Source organism: Stegostoma tigrinum, chromosome 27 (genome assembly GCF_030684315.1).
Source record: "Stegostoma tigrinum isolate sSteTig4 chromosome 27, sSteTig4.hap1, whole genome shotgun sequence".
Lineage (NCBI taxonomy): Eukaryota > Metazoa > Chordata > Chondrichthyes > Orectolobiformes > Stegostomatidae > Stegostoma > Stegostoma tigrinum.
Window position 1 is genome coordinate 3311020 of NC_081380.1, and position 20095 is coordinate 3331114.

The 20095-nt window shown below is 43.1% G+C and overlaps 1 protein-coding gene across 2 annotated transcripts in view; it reads left to right on the forward strand.

Moving 5' to 3' along the window:
• The window catches only part of nup88 (nucleoporin 88), a 51642-nt gene that overhangs the window by 12994 nt on the left and 18553 nt on the right, over positions 1-20095 (forward strand). For both annotated transcript variants that reach the window (XM_048557499.1, XM_048557498.2), the window contains exons 7-12: positions 2074-2224; positions 2520-2618; positions 5232-5322; positions 8394-8498; positions 10812-10964; positions 13158-13283. In XM_048557499.1, coding sequence (XP_048413456.1) covers positions 2074-2224; positions 2520-2618; positions 5232-5322; positions 8394-8498; positions 10812-10964; positions 13158-13283 — 725 coding nt within the window. The remainder of the gene's footprint in view (positions 1-2073; positions 2225-2519; positions 2619-5231; positions 5323-8393; positions 8499-10811; positions 10965-13157; positions 13284-20095) is intronic.

Consider the following 20095-nt stretch of genomic DNA (forward strand, 5'->3'; position numbering starts at 1 on the left):
ACCTCCTCCCACCCATCCTCCTGCAAAAATTCCATCCCCTATTCCCAATTCCTCCGCCTCCGCCGCATCTGCTCCCACGATGAGGCATTCCACTGCCGCACATCCCAGATGTCCATGTTCTTCAAGGACCGCGACTTTCCCTCCGCAGTGGTAGAGAATGCCCTTGACCGCGTCTCCCACATTCCCCGCAACACATCCCTCACACCCCGCCCCCGCCACAACCGCCCCCAGAGGATCCCCCTCGTTCTCACATACCACCCCACCAACCTCCGGATACAATGTATCATCCTCCGACACTTCCGCCATCTATAATCCAACCCCAACACCCAAGACATTTTTCCATCCCCACCCTTGTCTGCCTTCCAGAGAGACCACTCTCTCTGCGACTCCCTTGTCCGCTCCACACTCCCCTCCAACCCCACCACACCCGGCACGATCCCCTGCAACCGCAGGAAGTGCTACACTTGCCCCCACACCACCTCCCTCACCCCCATCCCAGGCCCCAAGATGACCTTCCATATCAAGCAGATGTTCACCTGCACATCTGCCAATGTGATATATTGTATCCATTGCACCCAGTGTGGCTTCCTCTACATTGCGGAAACCAAGCGGAGGCTTGGGGACCGCTTTGCAGAACACCTCCGATCAGTTTGCAACAAACAACTGCACCTCCCAGTCGCAACCCATTTCAACTCCCCCTCCCATTCCTCAGACGACATGTCCATCATGGGCCTCCTGCAGTGCCACAATGATGCCACCCAAAGGTTGCAGGAACAGCAACTCATATTCCACTTGGGAACCCTGCAGCCCAATGGTATCAATGTGGATTTCACAAGCTTCAAAATCTCCCCTTCCCCCACTGCATCCCAAAACCAGCCCAGTTCTTCCCCTTCCCTCACTGCATCACAAAACCAGCCCAGCTCGTCCCCTCCCGCTACTGCATCCCAAAACCAGCCCAGCCTGTCTCTGCCTCCCTAACCTGTTCTTCCTCTCACCCATCCCTTCCTCCCACCTCAAGCCATGCCTCCTTGGCCTGTCCATCTTCCCTACTGACCTGTCTCCTCCCTACCTCTTCACCTATACTCTCCACCTATCTTGTTTTCTCTCCATCTTTGGTCCGCCTCCCCCTCTCTCCCTATTTATTCCAGTTCCCTCTCCCCATCCCCCTCTCTGATGAAGGGTCTAGGCCCGAGACGTCAGCTTTTGTGCTCCTGAGATGCTGCTTGGCCTGCTGTGTTCATCCAGCTCCACACTTTATTATCTTGGATTCTCCAGCATCTGCAGTTCCCATTATCCGGGGTTCATTTGTTGGCAGTTTGAATTAAAATTCAAAGTTATGTTAAACTTCTGTTGCACCTTAGTTACAATATGCTGGAGTGCTACACAATTTTGGTCTTGATATTAAAAAAGATATGCAGGCATTTTAATAGGTTCAGTGAAGAATCATTGCATCATTTACAAACTGTGGTTATAATAACATGAACAAGCAACTGGGCCTCTTTCACACAGCTGAGGGGCCTGCTGATGTCCAAGTTAAGGTACATTTACAAAACGTTTTCCACTTATTGAGATGATCAGATTAGAGTTTATAAATATAAGATAGTCGCCAACCAATCCAGAATGGAAATCAGCAAATTCTTTATATAATGTGGTCCGAATATGAAATGTGTTATTACAAGGTTTAGTTGAGAAAGATAATATAGAACCTCTTAGGGGAAGCCAGACAGGTACATGGGGGTGGAAGAAATCGACATTTGCTGATGATAAGAATAGAAAATAGCAGGACCATGAGTCAATAGACTAAGTATCACAAACTGAAATAATGTCAGACTCTCAAGATTTTATGAAATACATAAAATGACTGCCACAATGTAGCTGGCATTTCCAGTTGTGCAGATATTTACTGTTTAATGCTGGCTGAACTGATTCAAAGTGCAATTATGTTAACTGAAATGATGATATAATTAGAAATGTCTGTGTAATTACATTGGCTTACTTGCATTGTTTGAGATAATGTGGATATTATACATTGTTGGAAATTTGAAGATTTATACTGTTCGTGTTTACTTTTAGCCCAGTGAATCTTGGGACCTGAGGTGCGAATCTCTTCCTTCACTGTACGTGTTTGAATGCGTGGAATTAGAATTGAGCTTGAAGCTGGTAACGGGAGATGATGTTGAGCAAATGCAATCTGACTTCTCATGTCCCATCAGATTGCATAAAGGTATGGTGTGATGTCTTTCATATGCTCCTACATTTATTTACTTATATAACTTAAAACCAGGTAACTGACAGCTGATATAATTGCTTTGGTATTATATGCAATAAATCTCCTAGTCTTATTCCATTGTTTTAACCCAAATAAACATTCTATTTGAATGAGATTTTCATATGTGAGTCAGTTTTTTTGCCTATTAATCCACAATGTGTCATAATTTAGACTTGTGCCAAGTCTGGTTCAATATAGCCACAGTGAGGAGTAGTATCTGTCATTTATTCATTTAATTTTATCATTCTAGATCCATTATGTCCAACACGGTATCATTGCACACATCTAGCTGGTGTGCATAGCATTGGGCTGACATGGGTCAACGAACTGGAAAATTTCTTCAGCGCAGGTAGGTCTATAAATTGAAACAAAAATGGAAATTGCTGGAAAAACTCTGATCTGGCAACATCTGTGGAGAGAAAATAGTTAACATTGAGTCCAATGACCCTCCTTTGGAACTAGAAGTAACAAGGAAAAAGTGGTCAGAGATAATGGGAACTGCAGGTGCTGGAGAATCCGAAATAACACAGTGTGGAGCTGGATGAACACAGCAGGCCAAGCAGCATCTTAGAGCACAAAGGTGATGTTTCGCGCCTAGACCCTTCAGAAAAAGGAAAAAGTGGTATTTGGAAGCAAGCAGATCGGTAGAGAAGAAACAGAGTGCAAAAAAGGGACTGTTCTTACTAAGCTAGAGAAGCAAGGAGGTGATAATGGAGACTGAGTGAACATGGGTTGGCTGTGCTGAAAGCAACCCGTCTCATGACAGGATCTCTGGTTGTGAAGGTAGATTATAGACATGGAAGGACATGTTCGTGCTTTGAAATCGTTCAACTTGATATTGATTCTTGAAGTCTGTAATGTACCTAATGGGAGATGAGTTTTATCTTCAGTTTACGTTGAGCTTTGCTGGAGCACAGCAGCAGGTCTGAACAGAAATGTTGGCATAGGTACATAGTGGTGTTGAAAGGGCTGATAACTTGAAATTTGGGGTTACTTCTATGGGCAGAGTTTAGGTATTCTGCAAAGTGGTTACCCAGTCTATATTTTGTCTCTCCAGTCTAGAGGAGACTGCATTGTGCGCAGCGAATATAGATTAGATTGAGCAAAGTACAAACAAATAGCTGCTTCACCTGCAAGATGTGACTGGGGCCTTGGCTGGTGAGGAGGGAGGAAGTAAATGGAGGTGTTGTGCGTTCTGCAGCTGCATGGGAAGATACTTTGTGAAGATGTTGGTGATGGAGGAAGAGTGGGCGAGCGTGTTCCAGGGGAACAATCCCTGCAGAATGCTGACAAGGGTGAGGAGGGGACTATATGTCTTGACGTAGCATTCTGCTGAAGGTATGAACTTAGTGGCTTATTCAGAGTCATAGATCTCTACAGCATAAAAACACCATTCAGTCCATCATTTCAATGCCACTGAAAAATAAACACCTAACTGTTTAACTATGATCCTTTGGATAGGGAGACTTGTGTGGGGGAAATTAAGAACAGGGAGGCCCCTATCGTCCTTGTGGGAAGAAAGCAGAAGTGTGGGAAATGGGTCAGACACTGCTTGGGGCCCTGTCAACTATGGTAGTGGGGCATCCTCAGTTGAAAAAAATGTTCAACCTGTCTGAGGCACTCCTATAGAAGGTGATATCATCAGAATTGATGCAATCGAGATAGCTTTATGACATTAATGCATTTGAAAGTTGTGGTTAGATTTCTTCTTGTTAGAGATATTCATTTTGTGTGGCGTGAATGATACTTGTCACTTATCACATCAAGCCCTATCATTTTCCCGGTCTTGCTGAATTCAGACACGGGCTGCTTAGTATCCAAGGAGCTGTGAATAGTACTGAACTTTGCCCAATCCCCACTTAGAAAACCCCTACTTCTCACTTTATTGATGGAAGGAAGGTTGATAATGTAGCTGCAAATGGTTATGTCTAAGACGGTACCATGAGGAGCTCCTGCAGTGATGTTTTCAGACAATGACTCATAATCACAGCCATCCTCCTTTCTCCTGAAAGACTCCAACCAGCAGACCATTTCCCCTTTCATTCCTATTGATTGTATTTTCATGCAGGCTGCTTGATGCCACCAGTGATCAAATATTGCCTTGATGTTCAAAGTAGTCACTCTCAGCTCACCTCTGGAATTCATCTCTCTTTTTGTCCATGCTTGAACGAAGGCTGTAATGAGATCGGGGCTGAGTGGCCCTGGCAGAGCCCAAACTGAGCACCTTTTGAGCAAATTATTACTGAACAATTGAGTATTTACATCATTTTACTGATGATCACAGGTAGACTGATAGGGTGGTAACTGGCTAGGTTTAATATGTGCTGGTTTTTGTGGACAGACTATACATGTGCAAAACCTCATTGTTGGGTAATTGACAGGATTGTAGCTCTGTTAGAGCAGGTTGGGTAGAATTGTAGCTGTTTCTGGAACACGAGTGTTGGCAGATCTTGGAGACTTCGCAGTATCTGGGCCTTTAGCCGTTTCTGTATTGTGTACTGAGTCAAGTTGTTTGAAGGCTGTTGCTGGCTCATCTGCGGGATAACTCTCCTGATTCTTGCATTAACCCCAAGATGCTTGTGCAGAGGACTTTGCAGATATGACATGACCATGCCATTTGTAATTTTCACCCAGTTGATACTTGATGGTCTGTCCACTTTTAATTCTTTAGATTTTGTAGCAATTATCATTATAACTGACTGGCTTGTTTGATCATTTCAGAGGGCAGTTAAGAGTCAACCACATTGTTGTGGGTCACGAGTCAACCGTAGGTCACACCTGGAAATGATGATAGATTTCCTTCCCTAGATGAGACTAGTAAATCACTTTTGGAAAATAAAGTAGTCGAGATCGGCCTCATCTGTTGACTTTGGTAATTTTTGCCAGTCTTTTAAATTCTATTAGCTTGCATTTCCCCATTCCTGAGGATTGTTGATAACCTTTCTTTTTTTAATGCCTGTAGATGAAGAAGATAAAAGTGCACTTCAGGAGTTGGTAGCAGAGCAGAAATGCTTAGTAGAACATGTCCTGTGCACCAAACCACTGCCATGCAGGTATCATCTTCCTATGTTCCTCAGTGCTCTGTAGCTGGAAACTATTTGTTTTATACTGTCCTTTTATACATCCTTGATGTTTTAACCTGTTTTGTGATATTTTAAGTATTGCAAATGTTTTACAAATTGTTACTTTTTGCCACTGCCATACTTAAGCCAAGCAAGCCGGATTTTACGCTAATGTTGAAACTTTATCTGCTGATCTCCTGAGTGGTGTCTAGGACTGGCCTACTTTTTCTCTTTAGCAGTGTTTGGTTTGAAAGCTAACATTGAGAATTGAATTTTGAACAGCTTTTTTGAGAGAAGGAGAGAACAAGCGAAGTGATGTTTACACATGGGAAAAATAATTGCAGGTTAATTATTGCTCTAAAAACAGCGAAGATGATTTGCGTCAGTATATTCGTTATGTTCAAGGACTGGCAGCCGACTGGATGTTGCATTCGTGAATCTAGGCAGGGTCGGTGCTGGCCAACCAACCACAAACTGTTGAAAGAAGTAGGAACCATAGACTCAAATGGTTTTGACTAGATGTTTGGTCAGAAAGATGTGTTGAATTTTACTCAGTTGAAGAATTGTTAAATGCTCTGTGAAAAGAATTCCACTTCTTATTACAAATAAGTCAATATCCTATGGTGCATGCTGGAAGCTATTTGCATTGACCAGTGACTTTGATTATATCTTGCATGAATTCCATATCACTCTGCTGTCATGAACAATCTGTGTCTCGTCCTCAAAGATTCAAACGAGCTTGTGAAACATGCCCTACCCCACAGAAAGCCATGTTAATTATTGCTAATCAGTCCATATTTTTCTAAATATCAGTAAATCCCTAAAAATCATGTTCAAAAATTTCCCTGCAGCTGATGTAAGGATCACTGGCCTACAATTCCCCAGATTATCCCTGTTGCCCTTCCTAAACAAAGGAGCAGCGTTTGCTGTTCTCCAGTGACTAAACAGGATGCAACGATTTTGTACAAGGCCACAGCAATTTCCTCGCCCGCCTCACTCCATATTCTGAGAGAGATCCCATTCAATCTGGGGACCTGTCTACCTTTTAATGCTTTTAAAACACCCAATACCACCACTTTTCTTGTTGACATGCCCCAAATATGAACATACGCCTCCCATGATTCACCGTCCACCATGTCCTTATCATTTGTAAATACCAGTGCAAAGTATTCGTTGAGGATCTCACCCACTTTCTCCGTCTCCATGAATTAATTACCTCTCTTGTCCTTGAGTGGAACTACTCTTTTCCCCAGCTACCTTCTTGCTCCTTATATACATTTATAATACCTTGGGATTTTCCTTAATTCTGACTGCCAAAGACATTTCATGGCCTTTTTTTGGCCCTCCTAATTCGTTCTTTGAGTTCTTTCCTACTATCTCAGGCCTCTGTCTTCTGTTTCCTAAACCTAATGTATGCCTTTTTTTCTCTTTGACTAAGCTCGCAATTTCTCTTGTCATCCAAGGTTTCTGAATCTTGCCATAGTTCTTCATTTTCATGGGAGCATTGTAAATTTTCTGGCGGCACCAAGATAGGAAGCATTGTAAGCAGTTTAGATGAAAGCATAACATTACAAAGATAGATTGATAGCCTAAATGAATAGGCAAGAACTTTAGCAAATGTGCTGTCGTCCACTTTGGAGCCAGAAAAGGATAGAACAGCACTTTTTTTTCTTAATGATAAAGCTGAGACAGTGAAAATCCGTATGGACTGCTTTTTTTTTGAAGGGCTGGGTGGCAGATACGTCATTGAAATGTCTTCAGGGCCTTAAAATCAAATGATCAAAATGGCTGCTGGATTGCTGGCCTTCTACACCTAGAGTGCTGAAGTGCTGTTCTAGTTAATCATGCTTAAATAAGACAAAAGGATAAAGGTAAAAAGATAAAAACAACATATAGGGAGTTGTAAATCAAACTATCTGCAGGTTTTGTTTCATTTATTCATGACATGTAGGCGTTGTAATACTGATTTTACAAACACTGAGCTCATAATTGATTCACTGAGCTGACTGATTTTTGTACAAACGTTTCGCCTCCCTTCTGGGTGCCATCTTCAGTGCTGTCTAGCCTCCATTGAAGCGCAGTTGTTCTGTCCCGAATTGATATGGTTTGGTCTGTCATGATGGGTAGCCCTGTTTCCAGTTTGGCACCATAGTGGTATGGAGATGGGGTCTTTTCACCATGTTTGTTTGTCACACCAGTGGTTGAAAAACCAGGCTTCCAGGAATTGTGGCCATCCTACCCTACATTAGAAACACATCGGAACTGACTACAAGACTCCTGCAACCTCTTGGAATAATGATAACACACAAACCAATAGTCACACCTCACCAGTTACTCTCCAAGGCGAAAGACCACATACCCATAGTGAACAGGACTAACGTGATATATGAAATACCATGCAGCAACTGCGAGAAACCCTGCATAGGACAGACAGGCAGGAAACTTGCCACCAGGATACGTGAACACCAATTTGCAGCAAAACAGTACGACCAACTCTCCCATGTTTCAATAAAGTCTGATAAAGAAGGTCATTAGTTTAACCGGGACAAAGTAACAATACAAGGATGAGCAAAACAAAAATAAGCACGAGAATTCCTGGAGGCCTGGTTTTCAACCACCAATGTGATAAACGAACATGTTGAAGTAGACCCCATCTATATACCGCAACGGTGCACAACTGGAAACAGAACTAACCACCATGACAAATGGGACCAAATAAATTGAGGGATAGAACAACTGCGCTTCAGTGAAAGCTAGACAGCACTGAAGATGTCACCTAGAAGGGAGATAAAACATTTGCACAAAAACCAAAGAGCTCAGCGAACCAACCAACAATTCCAGCCACAACCCAAGCTACAGGTCTTCACAAAAACATTAAACCGAGCTTGTAGGTTGAACCTAGTTCTTTATTTTAAAGTAGTCAATTATACAAGTAGGTATCTGGGATTTCTAGTCACAAAATCACTGTCTCAATTCTTAAAATATTTTTTGTCACTTATTTGCTAAGAAAACTGATAGCTGCGTTATTTTCACCTTGTGTATGTTTCTTCAAATTCTTACAGTCCACCTGCACCAGTCAAAGGATTCTGGATCATTTCAGATTTGTCCCTCGGAGCTGCGATGATTTGTATTACTGATTCTTTTGAATGTATTATTAGAGAATTGCTGTAAGTACTTTTCTTGTATCATTTAATTAATGGGTTTAACAGTGTAGTGCTTGAGAAAGTGATCATCTGATTTATCATAAATTTTTCTGCCAGAACAAAAACAGAAGTTGCTGGAAAAGCTCAGCAGGTCTGGCAATACCTGTGAAGAAAAAAATCCGTTAACATTTCTTGTCTGGTGACCCTTCCTCAGAACCAGAGCTGAAACGCTGATTTTTTTTTTCGTTTCTTCACCGATGCTGCCAGACCTGCTGAGCTTCTCCAGCAACTTCTTCTGTTTTATAGCATCTGCAGTTTTGTTTTGGTTTTCAAACATACGGACCAAGAGAATTGTGGACTGGTGAAGTCTTGAGACTGTCGGTCTGCTGAACATATTGGTGGCATTGAGTATTTGACATGACTCCTACTCCTAAGCGGTATCCGGTTCTCCATTAGAAAGATGCAAGTACACAAAGTTTGAATAAAAACAAAAATATTGAGTTCTGCTGAAACCATTCATGGCCCTAGCACCCAGTATGAGATCGATTCTTTGGGTAAGTTGCAGACGACACTAAGGTTGGTGGAGTTGTGGATTGTGACGAAGGATGCTGTAGGTTGCAGAGAGACAGAGATAAGCTGCAAAGCTGGGCTGAGAGGTGGCAAATGGAGTTTAATGCAGACAACTGTGAGGTGATGCACTTTGGTCGGAGTAACCAGAAGGCAAAGTACAGGGCTAATGGTAATGATTCTTAGTAGTGTAGATGAGCAGAGAGATCTCGGTGTCCATGTACACAGATCCTTGAAAGTTGCCACCCAGGTTGACAGGGCTGTTAAGAAGGCATACATTGTTTTCGCTTTTATTAATAGAGGAATCGAGCTCTGGAACCAAGAGGTTATGCTGCAGCTGTACAAAACTCTGGTGCGGCCGCACTTGGAGTATTGTGTACAGTTCTGGTCACCGCATTAGAAGAAGGATGAGGAAGCTTTGGAAAGGGTGCAGAGGAGATTTACTAGGATGTTGCCTGGTATGGAGGGAAGATCTTACGAGGAATGGCTGAAGGACTTGAGGCTGTTTTCATTAGAGAGAAGGTGGTTGAGAGGTGACTTAATTGAAACATAAAATAATCAGAGGGTTAGATAGGGTGGAGAGGGAAAGCCTTTTTCCTAGGATGGTGACGGCGAGCACGAGGGGGCATAGCTTTAAATTGAGGGGTGAAAGATATAGGACAGATGTCAGAGGTAGTTCCTTTACTCAGAGTAGTAAGAGAATGGAATGCTTTGCCTGCAACGGTAGTAGATTCGCCAACTTTTAGGTACATTGAAGTTGTCATTGGATAAGCATATGGACGTACATGGAATAGTGTAGGTTAGATGGGCTTGAGATCGGTATGACAGGTCGGCACAACGTCGAAGGCCGAAGGGCCTGTACTGTGCTGTAACGTTCTATGTAAGTTATCAGAGGCCAGCCAGCATTTGCACATCTACACCCCATTGTGGATAACCAACTTGGGGCTGTGGCAGGGAGGAAAAACTATTAGTTTGGAAGCGTCTGCCTGAGATATTGTGGCTACAGTTGGAATATATTATGGGAAAATGTAAAGTTATCCACTTTTGTAGAAAAAATTAAGCAGTATTTGCAGACTGTGGTAGGTTCATAGTGTCCTATTGCGTGAAACACACTGTATCAGCATGCTAAATTTTAAGTAATTAGGAAAGCAATAAAATGTTGGTGTATATTGCAGTGTAGATGAGATGTGAAAGTAGATGGCATTTTGATGCAGGTCATTGAGAGTATTGTGTAAAGTTTCAATCTCTTTATTTAGGAAAAGTTATCCTTGCATTGGAAGCAGCTCAGAAGTTTGACTGGGTAGATTCCATTTCAGGAAAGTTGGGCCTATGCTCATTGCGTGACAGGTAGATGCTGAGAGGATTTTTCCCCTTGTGGGGAATGCAGTTGCCTATTTAAGGTGGAATACAAACAAATTTCTTCTTTCAAGACAGTCAGTAATCTTTAGAATTTTTTGCCACAGAGAACGATGGGGATTGGGGGTGGAATATAATTGCTGAGAGACAGACTTTTAAACTTTAGGGGAATCGAGGGCTGTAGGAAACAGACAAAAATGAAGTTGCGCAAAGATCAGAGCGGCCATGATTTGACCGGGAGGGGAGCAGGGTGGCTGAGTGTCTTACTGCACTTATTCATGATGCTGTCATGTAATAATGCCATTGAGTAATCTGTACCTGGTATGGGCTTGATACTTTCAACAACTCATTTGAAACTGTCTGAACGCTGACTTGGTCAGTAATAAATAGTAATAAATTTGTTGATGTTTGCAGGACCACTACAAGGCCAGTGTCACCGCCGTTATTGTGTTCCAACCCAGAAAGCAGCTGTATGGCATCTCCACTGCGAAACTTTGCAAGCAGTTCCTTTGAGCAACATATTAGAAACATTTTGCGTCGTAGTACAACCAATCCACTGCTACTGAGGTATTGTTTTAATCCATTGACATGTTCCCGTTCAGCTTCTTTCATTGCATTCAACCAGGTTTCCGTAACTTCTCCAAGCCGACTAATGCGAAATAATTAGTGGAATCATATAATGACATAACACAACTAGAACCATATAGTACAAAACAACAATAAAATTCTATATTTGACTTGTGCTGAGTTCACTGACCTTAGTTAAGGCAGTGCAGTTTCCTTCCCAACACTGAATCCTGTAAGGCTGGAAATACCTAGTTAGGTACGGTTGAGGTGCTCTGTCTGGAGAAGTACTACTTGCTGTACCATTTTGTTTGTTCATTTTGGTGAATGGTTTGTGAGCTGTTTCCATTTGTGAAATGTTCCCTGGGTCAGCATCTTCTGAAGTGAAAAATTTAATAAAGTGGTGTTTCCTACCTGGAGAAACTGAATTTGCAATGATGAGGCATTCTGATCTCCCATACATGTCCAGATTTGAACAGTGATCTTGATTGAAATTCGTACTTGGCTGTGTCTTGAAATAAATGTTGGCATTTCTGCGATCAATGCTTTCATTCTGGGGTGACTAACGGAGCATCCATTCAATGCTTAACCCAGCTTTCTGAAAAAAGGTGCGTATGCAACTGACTGGCTTTTGGGTCACCTCAGGGAGCAATCGAGTCACTGTAGGACTGGAATTTTGTCAGGCCAAGGAAGGATGGCAGATTTTGTTTCTGAACTGTCAAGTATAGACCCAACTTTTCTGAAAAGGGATCTCCCCAGCTGAACTTCTGAGCTGCTTCTAATGCAATATAACTTTCCTTAAAGAAAGAGTTAGTGAGCCAGCTTTTTTTTTTAATAACAATATGACTCTTGCATGGTCACATCTACTGATGTCAATTTCTTAGGTTAGATTTCAAACTGAATTCAGATTCCTGCATTCTCCGAGTTAATGCTTTAGAAGGCTAAATGTTACACCTTTCAAAAATGAGCTAGCATGTGGATATTTAAAAGGAGGCAGTAGTATAGTGGTAGTGTCACTGGTCTAGTAACCATGAGGCAAATGCTCCAGAAACACTGGTAAAATCCCACCATGGTGGCTGATGGCAATTCCTAACCAATTAATAAATCTAGAATATATATCTTTGACTCCACCTGTTCAGAGATTGTTATACACCTAAGGAACAAATGGGCCTTGAACCCAGGTCTCCTTGCTCAGAGGTAGGGAACCACTTCACCACAAGAGCTGGGTCCACTTTTGTTTGGCATTGAAATAAATGGTTTAGATGAGAACATAAAAAGCATGGTTAATAGGTTCGTGGATGGACTGGTTGAACTGCTGGGTCTGTTTCTGTGCAGTATGACTAAGGGCCCATTAAATCTGGAATATAGCGTTAGTACCAGTAATGTTGCCATGAAACTACTGACACTTGTTATGAAAGCTCATCTGGTTTGCTAATGTTTTCTAGGGAAGAGAATTCGTCATTGTTACTTGGACTCCACAATCACAGCAATGCAGTTGATTCTTAACTTGCCTCTGAAATAACCTCCTAAACCATTCAGTACAATACCAATAAGGGAAAGGCAACAAATGGTGGCTTTGTTAGCAATTCCCACATCCCATAATAAAAAGTCAAGAAAATATTTCAAGCTTAAAATGTAAATGTTATCTCCTCAACCCTAGTGGATCCATAAAGGAAAGGTTATAATCAGACCTGGAGGATGGAGTTCTGCTCAACCAGATAATTAATGTGTATTATATGCTTCTGATGGGAATCTTTTAAGTCATGTCAGCCTTCATCAGTAATTCTGTTTACATATCCAAGCACCATTTGTGTCTGATATTCGCATGGTTTTTCAATTGACCATGTGTGAAATGGCAGATGAATTCTTGGGATTGTGTATCACTGGCTAGGCCAGCAGCTACTACTCATCCCTAATTGGCCATAGAAGTAGGTGGCAACTGTCACCTCGAATCTGTGCAGTGTTGGTACACGCACAGTTAAGCACGCAGTTCCAAGACTGTGACCCGGTGACTCTGAAGGTACAGTAATATTTCCAGGTCAGAATGGTGAGTAATTTGGAAGGGAACTTGCAGGTGGTGTGCCCATATCCTTTAGATGGTAACAATTTCAGGTTTGGAAATTGCTGTTGAAAGAAATTTGGTGAATTGCCAAGAAGTTCAAACTCATCGGTGCACATCTTCACTCTTCATTTCAGGTCATCAGATGCAGTAGGAGCTCCTCCGCCACAGGAATGTCTGCAGCTGTTGAGTCGAGCCACTCAGGTCTTCAGAGAAGAGTACATCCTTAAACAGGATCTTGCACGTGAAGAGATCACACGCAGGTAATAAAATCACCTGACTGATTTGAACCAAAAAGCTGCATTTTTATAGTGCGTTTAAGCTAATGAAATGACCCAAAGCACACTATGCAAATGTGGTCAAACTGCAAATGTAGTCACGCGAGATTGTAGGACAGATGGGGAAGGAGATCTTAAAAGTCTGGTGGAAGGATGGAGAGGTTAGAATACAGACATTGCGAATGGGTGAAACCTTTTGGAGAGATTAGAAAACAGGATGTATTTTTAAAATTGCTGTGTTTCTCAGTGGGTGTCTTTGTAGATCTGTGAAGATGGAAAAATGTGGTGAAAGTTTCAACAGTGTCAGCATGATTTGGAATGGACTTCAGATTCTCTCAGATGGAAGATGAGAGGGTGGCCAGAAGAACATTGAAATAGTCCAGTCTAGAAGTAACCTACATGTGGATGAGCGTTTCAACAGCTAGTGACTGGCTGAATCAGGCAGTCTTATGGCACAAGTGGTGCACTAAGTTTATAACTGACAAAAAGTGAGAATAAGGGAGTGGCAACTAACCCTGTTTCCTTCAGTCCTTTTAAAAGGTGTTCCTTACTAAAACAAAACTAGTTTTTAAACACACACTGAAAGCGCCCATTTCCTGCTGCTATTTTGAAGGGTTTTCCAACTTTTTAATTTCCCTTAATTGGCATATTAGGCAATATTTGTTCCCTTGTGATTTGCCATTTCTGCTTTATCAAATCTTTTGACTTTAGAACATAGAACATAGAACAGTACAGCACAGAACAGGCCCTTCAGCCCACAATGTTGTGCCGACCATTGATCCTCATGTATGCACCCTCAAATTTCTGTGACCATATACATGTCCAGCAGTCTCTTAAATGACCCCAATGACCTTGCTTCCACAACTGCTGCTGGCAACGCATTCCATGCTCTCACAACTCTCTGCGTAAAGAACCTGCCTCTGACATCCCCTCGATACTTTCCACCAACCAGCTTAAAACTATGACCCCTCGTGCTAGCCATTTCTGCCCTGGGAAATAGTCTCTGGCTATCAACTCTATCTATGCCTCTCATTATCTTGTATACCTCAATTAGGTCCTCTCTCCTCCTCCTTTTCTCCAATGAAAAGAGACCGAGCTCAGTCAACCTCTCTTCATAAGATAAGCCCTCCAGTCCAGGCAGCATCCTGGTAAACCTCCTCTGAACCCTCTCCAAAGCATCCACATCTTTCCTATAATAGGGCGCCCAGAACTGGACGCAGTATTCCAAGTGCGGTCTAACCAAAGTTTTATAGAGCTGCAACAAGATCTCACGACTCTTAAACTCAATCCCCCTGTTAATGAAAGCCAAAACACCATATGCTTTCTTAACAACCCTGTCCACTTGGGTGGCCATTTTAAGGGATCGATGTATCTGCACACCAAGATCCCTCTGTTCCTCCACGCTGCCAAGAATCCTATCCTTAATCCTGTACTCAGCTTTCAAATTCGACCTTCCAAAATGCATCACCTCGCATTTATCCAGGTTGAACTCCATCTGCCACCTCTCAGCCCATCTCTGCATCCTGTCAATGTCCCGCTGCAGCCTACAACAGCCCTCTACACTGTCAACGACACCTCCGACCTTTGTGTCATCTGCAAACTTGCTGACCCATCCTTCAATTCCCTCGTCCAAGTCATTAATAAAAATTACAAACAGTAGAGGCCCAAGGACAGAGCCCTGTGGAACTCCACTCACCACTGACTTCCAGGCAGAATATTTTCCTTCTACTACCACTCGCTGTCTTCTGTTGGCCAGCCAATTCTGTATCCAAGCAGCTAAGTTCCCCTGTATCCCATTCCTCCTGACCTTCTGAATGAGCCTACCATGGGGAACCTTATCAAATGCCTTACTGAAGTCCATATACACCACATCCACAGCTCGACCCTCATCAACCTTTCTAGTCACATCCTCAAAAAACTCGATAAGGTTTGTAAGGCATGACCTACCCCTCACAAAGCCGTGTTGACTGTATTTGATCAAGCCATGCTCTTCCAGATGGTCACAAATCTTATCCCTCAGAATCCTTTCTAACACCTTGCAGACGACAGACGTGAGACTTACCGGTCTATAATTGCCGGGGATTTCCCTATTCCCTTTCTTGAAGAGAGGAATTACATTTGCCTCTCTCCAGTCCTCAGGTACGACTCCAGTGGAGAGCGAGGATACAAAGATCTTCGCAAGTGGCGAAGCAATTGCATTTCTCGCTTCCCAAGGCAGCCGAGGACAAATCTGATCCGGGCCTGGCGACTTGTCAATCTTAATGTTTGACAAAATTTTCAGCACATCAGCTTCGTCTATCTCTATCCATTCCAGCATGCACACCTGCTCTTCAAAGGTTTCATTCACTACAAAGTTCGTTTCTTTCGTAAAGACAGAAGCAAAAAACTCATTTAGGGCTTCCCCTACCTCCTCAGGCTCCACACACAAGTTCCCTATGCTATCCCTGATCGGCCCTACTCTTTCTTTGACCATTCTCTTATTCCTCACGTAAGTGTAAAATGCCTTTGTGTTTTCCCGGATTCCTTCTGCCAAGCCTTTCTCGTGCCCCCTCCTGGCTCTCCTCAGACCATTTTTGAGCTCCTTCCTTGCCTGCATGTAATCCTCTCTAGCTGAACTTGACCCTAGCTTCCTCCACCTTATGTAAGCTACCTTCTTCCTTTTCACTAGAAGCTCCACCGCTCTCGTCATCCAAGGTTCCTTAATCTTACCCCTTCTTGCCTGTCTCAGAGGGACATATTTACTCATCACTCCCAACAACTGTTCCTTAAACCGTCTCCACATGTCTATAGTTCCCTTACCATGGAACAACTGCTCCCAGTCCATGCTTCCTATCTCATGTCTAATCGCATCATAGTTTCCTCTTCCCCAATTAAATATCCTCCCATTCTGCCTAATCCTCTCCTTCTCCATAGCTATGTAGAATGTGAGGCAGTTATGGTCACTATCACCAAAATGCTCTCCCACCACAAGATCTGATACCTGCCCTGGCTCGTTTCCAAGCACCAAGTCTAGAATGGCCTCTCCCCTCGTCGGCCTGTCAACGTACTGCGTTAGGAAACCCTCCTGAACACACCTTACAAAAACAGCTCCATTCAAATCTTCTGTTCGAAGGAGGTTCCAATCAATATTAGGAAAGTTAAAGTCACCCATTACAACAACCCTACTGCGTGCACACTTTTCCAAAATCTGTCAACCTATGCTTTCTTCAATCACCCTGCTGCTATTGGGGGGCCTGTAGTAAACCCCTAACGAGGTGACTACTCCCTTGCTGTTCCTAATTTCCACCCATACTGACTCAGTAGGCAGATCTTCCTCGACAAAGGAAGCTTCTGTAGCTGTGATACCCTCTCTGATTAGTAGTGCTACACCCCCTCCTCTTTTTCCCCCCTCCCTATTCTTTTTAAATGTTCTAAACCCTGGAACATCCAGCAACCATTCCTGCCCATGAGAAACCCATGTCTCTGTTATGGCCACAACATCATAGCACCAGGTACTGACCCATGCTCTAAGTTCATCACTTTTATTCCTGATACTCCTTGCATTAAAGCAAACACACTTTAACCGATCCCTTGGTTCCTTCCCAGGAAAATCCTTCCCACTAGCTGGTCTACCTCTTGTTACTGCCTCACCTGCATCAACGCTCACCTCTGATATACAGCTCAGGTTCCCACCCCCCTGCCATACTAGTTTAAACCCTCTCGAACTACTCGAGCAAACCTTGCACCCAGGACATTGGTCCCCTTCCAGTTCAGATGCAACCCGTCCTGCTTGTACAGGTCCCACCTTCCCCAGAAGGCATCCCAATTATCAACATATCTGAAGCCCTCCCTCCTACACCAGCTGCGTAGCCACGTGTTCAGCTGCGCCCGCTCCCTGTTCCTCATCTCGCTATCTCGTGGCACCGGTAGTAAACCAGAGAACACTACTCTGTTCGTCCTGCTCTGCAGCTTCCATCCTAACTCCCTGAAATCACTTTTTATATCCTCAAACCTATTTCTGGCTATATCATTTGTGCCAATATGTAACACGATTTCTGGCTGTTCGCCCTCCCCTTTTAGAACTTTATACACCCGATCGGAGACGTCCCGGACCCTGGCACCAGGGAAGCAACATACCTTCCGGGAATCCCGATCTTGCCCACAAAATCTCCTGTCGATTCCCCTAACTATCGAGTCCCCTACCACGAGTACACTTCTATTCTGCCCCCTTCCCTTCTTTGCCACAGTGTCAGGCTCAGTGCCAGAGAACTGACTACTATGGCTTTCCTCTGGTAGGTCATCCCCCCCCCAGCAGTATCCAAAACGGTATACTTATTGCTGAGGGGAATGCCCACAGGGGATCTCTGCCCTGTCTGTCTGTCCCCTTTCCTCCCCCTAACTGTGACCCATCTATCCTCGTCCTGAGCCTTAGGAGTGACCAACTCCCGATAACTCCTCTCAATTACCCCCTCTGCCTCCTGAATGATCCGTAGTTCATCCAGCTCCAGCTCCATTTCCCTAACACGGTTTTCAAGGAGCTGTAGCTGGGTGCACTTCCCGCAGATGTAGCCAGCGGAGACGTGTGCCACATCTCCCAACTGCCACATTCTGCAGGAGGAGCAAGCAACTGCCCTAGCATCCATACCCCACTTATCTGAACACCCACTCAATACTAAAGTAGAAAGCTTACGTCAAATAATAATAACAAATTAATAACAAACTTATGTTCAATAGAGAAAGTTTAGAATGAACCTTACCTTATTAACTAGGTTAGAGGAGGAGGGCGGGTGGGAGACACTGCAGTTGTAGAGTCTCGGGTTTAGCCGCCTTGCTGATATATATGGTCACTGCTTTCCTTCCCGGCTGCCCCTCTGGTCCTCGTCACTTCCTCCGCTGCTCCCACTCCTTCTCTGAAAGAGGAAAAAAAAACACCGCTGCCCACTATCGGGAAGTAATTTTAAAAATAAACTGCTTTACCTTAGCTGCAGTCTTCCGGGTCCGTCTTGCCTCCGCTGCTGCTCGCACTTTGTTGAAGGAGGATTGAAATTCAGTAGTTTGGCCTGCATCTTGCCGAAAGATGGAGGTTCACTATTTTTAATTTTAATTTCTAACAAACTTTGCATTGTAAGCTGAAAGTTGTATCTATGTAAAGAAAATTCAAGTGTTTACTTCATAAAGCTTAACCATTTCATCTTTTGAAAAGGAAGTTTATTTAGGAACATAGGAAGAACATGAGCAGGAGTAAGCTGTTCATCTCCTCATGCCTGCTCCATCATTCTAAATCATGACTAATCTTCTACCTGCATGTCTCATTCTGCCATATCTTCCATCTTATTTGACTTCAATTGTAACTGGAAATCTGTCAATCTCTCTCTTGAAATTAGTTGTTGACCGAGTTTCCATTAGACCCCCTAAGCTGGAGTATTCCGAGGATGTTCCTCCTCATCTCAGTGTCAGAATACAAGGCAAGTCATCTAAGGACTGTGCTCCGTAGTTCTGGACAACTGTCTATCCCTTTTTAAGAATTTTTAAAATTTCTGAGTTTGTTTCTCATTTTTCTAAACTGCAGAGAATACAGGACCAGTCTCCTCAGTCTCTCCTCATAAGATCATCTTAACTCCTAAGAATCTGTCTGATGACTCTGTTGCACCAGAACTACACGCAACACTAGAAGTGTGATTTAACTAGTGTTCTGTGTAATTGAAGCAAGAGTTCTCTGCATGAAAATGAATACACAAGCAATCAAGACTAACATGTCATCTGGATAGTTCCAGTTAAAGCGTCATGTGTGAATACATAGCTAATCAAGAAAACTGTAAACAAAATTTTGTTTAAACTTAAATAAGCTTGTTTTCCCTGAGATGTCTCCCTCTTGTTTCTGGCCCCACTTCCTGCTCCCATGCCCTCTAATGACACTTCCCTTTAGTTGTTCTCCTGTCCCAAACAGGCACTGCTGCCTGTCGCGTGTGTCCACTGCCCGCACCCTACCACAAACCCCCCCTCCCCCGCCGCCTAGTAAAATTATCCCCAACTGAAGCACTATTGGGAATAGGCATCAAATTCTGGCCTTGTCATCGATGCCCACTTCTCTCAATTTTGAAACATTGCAAAAAGTAATTGTTGATCTCATTGTCTGCCTTATGGTCATGGCTGAGGGTGTGAAAGAGCAAAGGATAAACCAAGAAACAACAAATTGATCAGCCTGTCCTTTGTGGTGCGTAAAATATTGGAAACAGTTCTGAGGGACTGAATGAATCTGCATTTGGAGAAGCTAGGATTAATCAAGAACAGTCAACATATTTTTGTTAAGGAAATGTCATATCTTCAAAAATTCAATTAATTTGATCAGAGGTGACCGAGTATCGTGTACTTGGATGTCAGCACGTCTTTTGATGACATCTAGCATGAGAAACTGATAGGCATGGGACCCAAAGAAATATGTCAAATTAGATCCAGAATTGGCTGAATGGCAGGAAGGCAGAGGATGATAGTTGAGGGTTTTCTTATAACTGAAAGTCCTTATCTAGTGGGATCCTGCAGCTTTTGCTGTTTGTGATTTATATAAATCATTTAGACTTGAATGTAAGAAGGCTGATCAGTAAGTTTGTTGATACAAAAATTGGTAGAGTGATAAGTAATGAAGATATAGACATGCTGATCAAATAGGCTGATCAGTAGCAAATGGAGTTCAATCTGGATAAATGTGTGGTGATGCACTTTGGGCAAGACTGACAGGGCAAAGAAATACATGGTGAACAATAGGACCCTAAGAAGCACTGAAGATCAGAAGGATGTTGGGATGTATGAACACTGATCTC